This window comes from Etheostoma cragini, chromosome 21 (assembly GCF_013103735.1).
Source record: "Etheostoma cragini isolate CJK2018 chromosome 21, CSU_Ecrag_1.0, whole genome shotgun sequence".
Lineage (NCBI taxonomy): Eukaryota > Metazoa > Chordata > Actinopteri > Perciformes > Percidae > Etheostoma > Etheostoma cragini.
This window is the reverse complement of record NC_048427.1, coordinates 465,437-474,720: the sequence shown is the minus strand read 5'-3', so window position 1 is coordinate 474,720 and position 9,284 is coordinate 465,437. Positions and strand designations below refer to the sequence as shown.

Genomic DNA, 9,284 nt, shown 5'->3' with positions numbered 1-9,284 from the left:
GGACAGGGACGCGGAGGAGAGGAATGTGGGGACGGGACAGGGACACGGAGGAGAGGAATGGGAAGGTGGGACGGGACACGGAGGACAGGAATGCGGGGACGGGACAGGGACGCGGAGGAGAGGAATGAGACAACAGGAAGTGGGCACATGAGAAAGTACTGAAATACATGTTGAAATGCTTCAGTGCGTTAGAGAACATACCTGCTCTAAGGTCGACTGGGAGAAGTTGTACTCTTCAAAGTTGAAGGTTTGCTTGGCTGAAGATAAACAGAGATAAAGAAATTAATTAATAAACATATTAAGAAGATAAATCACATTGGGCTGCAACTAACGAATCCTTTCATTGTCAATGAATGTGTTCATTATTTTCTGGATGAATGGATGAGTAGTTTGGTCTGTAAAATGTCAGAAAATGGTGAAAAATGTGGATCAGTGTTTCCCAAAAAGCCCAAGATGACGTCCTCAAATGTCCTTTTTTTGTCCACAACTCAAAGATATTGAGTGTCCTGTCCCAGAGGAGAGAAGAAACTAGAAAATATTCACATTTAACAAGCTGACGACAGAGAATTTGTAGTTTTCTTTCATAAAAAAATGACTCAAAACTGTTGGCAAATAATTTGAAAGCTGACAACCAATCAACTAATCTTTGCTAATATACATGCCATGTATGTGCAACCAGTTGGTGCTCCCATCCCATCCTGAGCCCACGAAAATACTCCCGTCATATCTTGATCACATGACTGCCCCCCCCCACCCCAAATAAAACTTCCTGCAAAATCCCGAGAGAAAGAATCCCGTCCTGCTCCCATTTCATTCCCATGTTGTCTAAAATTAACAGACTCTGTCGCAGCAGGCTTGCACGCCGCCGGGTGGAAAAGAGAGAAGGAAAAAGAGACGTTGTCAGTGGGGGTCACCCTCTAGTGAGTGTGTGTGTGTGTGTGTGTGTGTGTGTGTGTGTGTGTGTGTGATCAGCAGTGACTCACCACTCTCTAACTGAGAGAAAGACTTGGCCAGTGACTTGACATCCTCCATGGGGATCTTGTAAACCATCAGAGTAGCAAAGCTGCAGAGAACATCGGCCAACAGAATCAGGCGTGCACATGTAGTAGTGTGTATTCAATCACTTTAAACAAGTGCAAAGTGAATGGATTGATATTTTCACATTTTATTGTATTCATCTCGGAGCATTTGGTAACTCTGTTCACGGTGTTGCACAGGCAGAGATCATATATTAAAAGGTAACTACCGTTTTATTTCAGCCTGGACCCTATTTTCCTAAGTCTTTGTTTCTAAGTGACTAATGGAAACAACAATCTTCGACATTAGTCCAGTATTAAGCGAGTTTGCTGCAGTTGGCAGCGGAAAAACAAGCAACAACGTAAGTTAAAAGGACAACTGTTCAGCTTGTGTTTACCTTTAGAAAAGGGGTTGCTTTGACTCTGACAGGCTCACATTACTATTCTAAATGTCTGACAACATTATGGAAAGGATTTCTAAAGAGAAAGACCTTTCGGTTAACAAGTACGATAAACATAAAACATAACATCTGCGAAATTGCATTAGCTTAACCCACCAGACTCCATGTAAATAAACAGTAGTTTAAGCATCATAAAATGCACTTCATGCAAAGTCAACAGAAACAAAATAAGACTATGATAAGCCGTTTCAAGTCATGTTTCCACTTTTCCAAAACCCCAACTCTAGTTTTGGTTGAAATGAACACATAGTTTACCAATTTAAATGTGAAAATATGATGGCTCTATACACGCTAAAAGTATTGCTCTTTTAAAATGGAGTCTGGTGGGTTTAGTGCAAGTGACTTCAGAGCTGTTTCTGGTTAAACAGAAAGGTCTTAAAAGAGGTTTTAAAGGTCTATCTCTGAAGGAATCCTTTCCATGATGTTGTTAGACACTTTAAATATTAATGTGAGTCTGTCAGTGGCAAAATAAACGACTTGTAGTGGACCTTTTTGTTGTAATAATTTCAAATTGTTTTTCTAAATGTATCTTATGAGTGCTTTCTTAATCTTTTTGCGATCTACGCTCCCTTTCTTCCACCTTTTATATGTTGCAATGCCCACATGAGCTCATTGAGTGGGTTTTTGGGGTCTCACCTCTCCTGCCGCGCAGCGTGAGGGAAGATTCGGAGGATCTCTTTGTGCAGCAGCGCCACCTGCTGGAGCCCCGTCAACTCCTCTCGGAGTTTGACCTCCAAGCTGTAACCTTGACCGTATTTCCCTTTTAAATGTTGAATGGAGCCGATACATCTGATAGAGCATAGAAATGTCTTAATGTTAGTGTAAGTGTACAATGAAATGGGATGCAGTGCTATCAGTGCAAAACAGGTGAATAAATAAATATAATGAATAAAGAAGAGTTTCTAAAACTCATAAAAAATAGAAAGAAGACAGGAGTAACTTAAAAAAAAAGAAAGACAGTAACGACACAAAAACAGACAAACCACAAACACAAGACATGAGTTTGGTTTGTGTTAAAATGCCAATAGCTAAACGGTGTAAAAGTGTGACTGTATTTCACTGAAGAGGACTCCAACAGCAGGACGTCCTACAATCTGCACCTGCTGAACAACACAGACGGTGCGTTCACTTGAAACTGGTAAGCCTCGTGGTGCATTCAAAGTTCTGAAACTACCCTTTTCCCATCTTGTTTTTGAAGATTTACAGCTATTTACTGTTGAAATAAGTTATTGTTATATATCATTACATTATTGATAAATCATTTCATTTTGAACATATAGCAATCAAAAATATCATCCACTGCTTTTTTAAGTATCACTTCAGGCACCGGCACTGCTTTAAAAGTACTGCTTTAGCACAGGTATCAAAAAAACAAACACTACCCAACCCTTGATATCTGTCCCGTCAAAGAATGTCACACAGCTGTGAGCACTAACCTCAGCTGGCCGGACACCACAATCGCCACGCGGTCGCACACGGCCTCCGCTTCCTCCATGTAGTGCGTGGTGAGGACGGCTCCCCGCTGACGGTTCTTGAACGCAGCACGAATGGCTCTCCTACACAGAGTAGATGCCGAGGTCAGAGGCTTTAAATATGGTGTGTGTGGGGGAATGGCCTTCATTAGCAAAATGCATTTTATTTGAATAAAAACAACCTGTCCTTCGATGATAAATGTATCTAGTCTCACCACATGCGCTGTTTGGACTTGGGGTCCATCCCCGATGACGGCTCATCCAGTAAAACGATCTGAGGATTCCCGATCATACTCAAGGCGAAGCACAACTGTGAACAAACAAGACAGTGTAGTCAATTTGGATATGATGTGCTGCAAACTGATGCCTAAACCAGAGTGTGTCCAACTCTTAAAGTGACCATATTATGAAAAAAAACCCACTTTTTTCTGGGATTTGGGGTGTTATTTTGTGTCTCTGCTGCTTCCAAATGCACACAAACTTGGAAAAATAACTATCTCTGCTGTTTTGAGTGAGATACAGGTTTCTGAATGTCCTCTGATCCGGTTTCTGAATGTCCTCTGTCTTCAGTCTCCAGGTGAGCTGTTCAAAATCTGCACGGCTTTCTACGTCACCAGTCGAGACTTCGCTTTACATGTAGGGACCCTCACTATGCTACTGTGGAAGTGTGGTGCTATTTTGAGCCTTGTTAGTGGTATACAAATAGTGATTTATTTTTACTTCCTCTATGCCCTGACTACTAGCGTTATAAGCTAACTAGCGGTTTGAGCCAAAACTGGGCACGTTCAAATAGCATGAAAACAGATCCCAGTTAACTGTCGACTCAGTACCCATTCTTATTAACCCCTAGGTTCATTTTGCGCTAGAATTGTCATTTAAATTATAGGTCCAATCGATATTTTGGATTTGGACTTATTACAGTTACAAATGGGGACCATGTTCTCACCTTTCTCTTGAGTCCGGCTGACAGGGACTTGGCTTGTTTGTTCAAGTGGTCCTTTAGCTCCAGAGCATTCACCACACTGATGAGAAGAAGAAGAAGAACAACAACAACAGAACGGTCAGCAGCTGTTACTCTCAGTACTCCTGTATATCCTCCATCATTAGAAAACTAAACGCAGTTAACCAGGTTAATCAGTGATTGATTATTCACCCTTGCGATTCATTTGCTTTCTGTCCTGAGTAGGTTCCTGTAGTCCAGGTTCATACAGGGTCCTGTTATCCTCCACCCAGACGCTGAATATTCAGTCACGTGTATGTATTTAACTCAGTCATGGTGTTGAAGGTGTGTAGGAGAGAGAGCCGGGGCTTACCGTCTGATGATCCCCGGGACGTCCTGTCCTTTCAGGCCCTTGATGGCAGCGTAGATCTCCACGTGCTCCTGCAGGGTGATCCGGGGCCACAGAGGGTTCACCTGAGGACAGTAGCCCACATGTTCCAGAGGACTGTCCACGGGACGAAACTCAGTGCTATAGTCCCCCATCAGCACCTGGACAAAGCCAAACAGACAGTCAGTGACAACATTATGTCTTTCTCGCCCGGTTAGCTTAGTTGGTAGAGCACATGCTCAATTATTAGGAGGTTTATTCCTCAACGCAGAGGCCCATGGTTCAAATCTGACCTGTGGAAATGTTCCTGCATGTCTTCCCTCTCTCTCCACCCTTTCATTTCTAACCTGTCCTGATGATTAAAGGCGTAAATGACCCAAATCCCAAAATCTTACTCTTTATTTTTCCTAGGATAAGTTTAAGGAAAAGGCATTTCTTTACATTATTTCTAAGAGGGGGTTATAATACATTACAGAAATACAGCCATGTGAATAATTTAAATGATTTGACTTTTACACCACAGTACATATACCACCGTTAGTTTATAAAATTCTATTAAAATGTTAAATAGCCAGTCGAAGTAGATTCATTAAAATTGAGTTCATATGTTCATTAACTGAATGTCTTTAAGTTGATGTAGACTTGTATAAGTATAGCTTAACCCAACGTCAATATAAAAACACATTTAATTAATATGTTTACAGCACATTTACTTTAAGTTTCTGAGTTGAAGTTGAAGATAATTCCAGATGAGATGACCACAGATGTGGAATTCATGCTTCCATTCATTTAACCCCGGAAAGTTACGCGAGTAACAGTCTTGAATGTGGATCAGGAACAACTATTCCACAGTAGAGACGAGAGGAGAGTAGCTTCGGTATTATCTGTACTGTACCTGGCCGGCAGTGGGGTCCGTGTCGCCTGACAACATGTGCATGATGGTGCTCTTTCCTGCTCCGTTGGGTCCCAACAATCCCAGAACTTCACCTGTAGAAACAGCCGTTAAATTATTATTATTGAATATTTGGAATGGAGCAGCTCCAAACAAACCACGTTTGGTTACCGTGCAATTAAAGCGTTAGCTTAGTCCGCTTGACAAAAAGACTTGACATACCTTTGCGAACACAGAAGGAGATGTTCTTTGTGGCCACTTTCCTACTCTTGTTCAGAGAAAAACCTTCTCTTCTGCCCTTGTACTGCTTCCTCAGGTTACTCACAACCACCGCTGGTTTCTAAATGGACGAGTCACAGCGAAGAGAGCTCAAATTCACTTTTTAAATTGTGAAAGAAAGTGATCACAGAACAAGGGAAGACGAGTGCAGGGACACATAAAACGCCCAAAAAGGTGGTCCAGGGTAAGACAAAGACATACAAGATAAACAAAATGCAAGAAAACAGAAGGCAAAACAAGTAAGGCACACAACAGAAGTGCCGGGTATGTAGCAAACAAGGAAAACACAGGAGCAGCAAAACTGTGTATGCAGATGGATGTGTGAAAGTGTGTGTGAAGCTAGTTACAATGATACAAGATATAAACATATAAATATACAAATAAATGCACATATACTGTTTACATATACTTTGTACTGTGTGTGTGCGGGAAAGAAAGAGAATAAATAAAGACATATAACTTATCCAGTATATCACTGTCTTTGTGTGTGTGGGGTGGAGCGTGGTCGAACCATCAAAAGAAGCGAGCCCAAAGCATAAGCACCTTGGTAGGTAACCCCCCAGACCCTCAGGAGGGGTCTACTCATCCTCATCGCAGATTTACCTTTACTTAGGTTTTTGTTCTTATTAGTTATGAATCTGGAGAACACCAGCATCTATCCATCACGCACAGACATGTTAAGTAATTAAGTATAAATACATTGTTACCTTACTTAAGTAGAAATGCTGGGTATATATAGTGCCCAGTTAAACTGATTTAGATGTTTTAAATGTGTCCCCCACAGCAGTACACTGCTTAGCTTCTGTGTCAGTACTCGCCATCTACTCTAGTTAATACACTGACTATGGATAATACAACCACCCCCCTTGAAAAATATCCAAACCATCCCTTTAAGCTCAGTCAAAAACTCTTTAGGTAAACTGGCTCATTCCACAGCTCCATATTTTCCTGTACCAGAAGATCAGATATCCTCTTACCTCTTCGCAGGACTGGCAGGTGAGGGCCTCCTTCACTCTGGCCTTCTCCATCTGAACATCCTCATCCTCGTTTAGTGCCTCTTCTGGATTTTTCTCCACTTTGGGCTTTGACTTGGATGAGATCCTGAAAATGCAAACGAATCTTCCTTCATTATGTCATGAAGTTGAACCGACACGAGTCTCAATGCAAACCAAGGAGCTTGAATGAAACGCACCTATATGTTCAAAAAAGAAATAATGAGTGAGCGTGTGATCTAAGTTATGACCCGAAATCTGATCGTCACCTGCAGAACTGATCGTTTTTCATCGTCCTCCCACCGTAACGGATCTCGAGCCAACGGAGCAGGAAAAGCAGCATGATGCACTGGAGATACGGCTGAGCACAGAAATGGGAAAATAAACGGCTGAAAGCACACATTCTGCAGTCTCTACTTACCAAATGTAGGAAAAAAAAAGCTAAGATACGTACAGCTACAACCGCAATAAGCAGGTTCTTCCACAAGAAGTTCTCCTCGTACAGAGAGGGGAGGAAGGTCGCCTGTAAACAAGGTAAAACATCAGTGGGGGGGGGGGGCTCCTGCTCGTACAGAAGCCACTGTCTTACACCAAACCCGCTGGGACTTTGACATCTTCTCAAGCTTACCTTTAAGGTTCCAACTAAAGCACCCTGAACTATTCTATGTGAATAAGTTAAAATGTATTTGCAATATACCATAAATCAATAAAAAAGGGCTTCTCTGGATGGGTCTGTTCCAACTCCTACGAAACATATCGGTCTCTTTACCGGGCAGTCTCTAACTTTGTGTGTCTGCAGTTTGCTGCTGGGCATGTAGCATAAAATTATGAGAGCTGGAGAAAGCTACCTATGGTTATACAGTACACTACGGGTCAAAAGTTTGGGGTCCTTTATAGACAGAATACCAGCTGAGATCAGTTGCATTGTTTTCTTAACCAGGGCAGCAGTTTTCAGATTATATTATCCATCCATCCATTCATCTTCGCTAACTTCTGTTTTCAACCTGGACCATATTTTCCTATGTTAGTGTGTATAAGTGACTGATAGAAACAGCAATGTTTGACATTGGTCAAGTATTAAGCATGAACGCTGTAACCGGCAGCCATGAAACGTTATCCCTATGGGGCAAATGTGCATCAACAATTTGGTCCACTAAAAGTGCTTTATTTCTCGACTGAAAGGCTCAGATTATTATTCCAAGTGTCTGACAACATTATGGAAAGGATCCCTATAGAGATAGACCTTTTTACAACCAATTTACGACCTTTCTGTTTAACCAGAAACAGCTCTGAGATCGCTAGCTCTAAACCCTCCAGACTCCGTTTAAAAAAACCAATACTTTTAGCATGTATAGAGCCAACATATTTTCACATGGGAAATTGGTAAACTGTGTTTATTTTAACAAAAACTAGAGATGTGATCGTTGGAAAAGTGGAAAGACCACCCAAAACGGCTTATCATAGTTTTATTTAGTTTCTGTTGACTTTGAATGAAGTGTATTTTACGATGCTTAAATTACTGTTTATTTACATGGAGTCTGGTGGGTTTAGCAAATGCCATGTGGTGGATGTTTTAATGTTTAAAAAAAAGGATCTTAATCTTTAACAGAAAGGTCAACCTCCGTAGAAATCCTTTCCATAATGTTGTCAGACACTTAGAATATTAATCTGACCCTGTCAGCAGCAAAACAAGCACTTTGTGAAGGTAAAAACAAGCTGCACAATTGCTTCATTAACTGACATGGCCTGTTTTGCTGCTGCCGACTGCGGCGATCTTCCTTAATACTGGACCAAAGTCGAAGATTATTGTTCACATCAGTCACTTGTTGTGACTTCTGGTTTTAATTCTCAATGGGTTCATCCCTTCCACATCATGTGCTCTGTAATAAAATTGGATGCAGGTTTTAAGACCAAAACGGCAGACAGAGAAACCACAGAATTAACTGACTGGTCGCCATAGTGAAGCTCCTACCTTGGTGATGCAGTTGAGGCAGCCCATGAGAGGATAAAGAGGGTTGAAGAAACACAGGGCGTTGTGCAGGTTTCTGGTCAACCCAGGGCTGTCGTTCACAAAGGACAACTGAACCAGCGAGGCTGACACCACACACACCTGAGAAATAAGTCAATCAGTCAGATAACATCCAAAAAATGTTAATTAGACCGAAATTGAACTAAACCTAAAGCTCTTTCAGTATCACCAAATGTACAGCCACAATAACAAGCCCTTTTAGTGTTTATTTCAGGTATAGTGATCCCAGTTATTAATCTCAATGACTTTAGGAGCAAACTATTTTGTGTTGTTGAAGTTCACATTTTGGATGCTGGTTACACGTGTAATTTCATGTGTGTAACCATGGCATCCCGCCTCACCATCATGGAGATGACAGAGAAGAAATCTCTGTTGCTCTGGACTCGGGCGAAGCCGAAAGAAAACACGTAGGTGAAGAGGATCATGGCTGGACCAAAACCCACAGTACACAGGACCTAAGAAAGGGGAGGAGAGACGTCATGAAAAAGGACCTTTATGTTTCATGAATATTACCAGTAAATATAAGTCTTTTATAGTCTAGTATAGTCTAGTATAGTATGGTATAGTCTAGTATAGTCCACACAGCATTCCGGAATGGGAGAAAAACGTATTCTGGTTTATTGGCATTTCTTTAAACCAATCACAATCTTGTTGGGCGGCGCCAACGATGACAGAAGCGGGGCCTCTGGAAAATCATCTCCGGAAGGAACTTGTTTTGATGGAATGTTTAAACCTTAAAAAGTAGTTTTAGTCGTGCAACAGAAACCTCAGATTGGACAGATAGTCTAGCTAGCTGTCTGGATTTACCCTGCAGA

At 41.5% G+C, this 9,284-nt stretch overlaps 1 protein-coding gene across 1 annotated transcript in view; it reads right to left on the bottom strand.

Annotated features, from left to right (window-relative positions):
- Positions 1 to 180: 180 nt before the first annotated feature.
- abca5 (ATP-binding cassette, sub-family A (ABC1), member 5) overlaps positions 181 to 9,284 on the bottom strand; it is a 32,665-nt gene continuing 23,561 nt past the window's right edge. The window contains exons 24-37 of the mRNA XM_034860753.1: positions 8,811 to 8,924; positions 8,413 to 8,550; positions 6,895 to 6,963; positions 6,710 to 6,801; positions 6,426 to 6,549; positions 5,392 to 5,509; positions 5,173 to 5,264; positions 4,263 to 4,438; positions 3,896 to 3,971; positions 3,165 to 3,259; positions 2,914 to 3,033; positions 2,114 to 2,266; positions 984 to 1,063; positions 181 to 257 (exon numbers count right to left, since the gene is read on the bottom strand). Of these exons, the coding sequence (XP_034716644.1) occupies positions 181 to 257; positions 984 to 1,063; positions 2,114 to 2,266; positions 2,914 to 3,033; positions 3,165 to 3,259; positions 3,896 to 3,971; positions 4,263 to 4,438; positions 5,173 to 5,264; positions 5,392 to 5,509; positions 6,426 to 6,549; positions 6,710 to 6,801; positions 6,895 to 6,963; positions 8,413 to 8,550; positions 8,811 to 8,924 (1,524 nt within the window). The remainder of the gene's footprint in view (positions 258 to 983; positions 1,064 to 2,113; positions 2,267 to 2,913; positions 3,034 to 3,164; positions 3,260 to 3,895; positions 3,972 to 4,262; positions 4,439 to 5,172; positions 5,265 to 5,391; positions 5,510 to 6,425; positions 6,550 to 6,709; positions 6,802 to 6,894; positions 6,964 to 8,412; positions 8,551 to 8,810; positions 8,925 to 9,284) is intronic.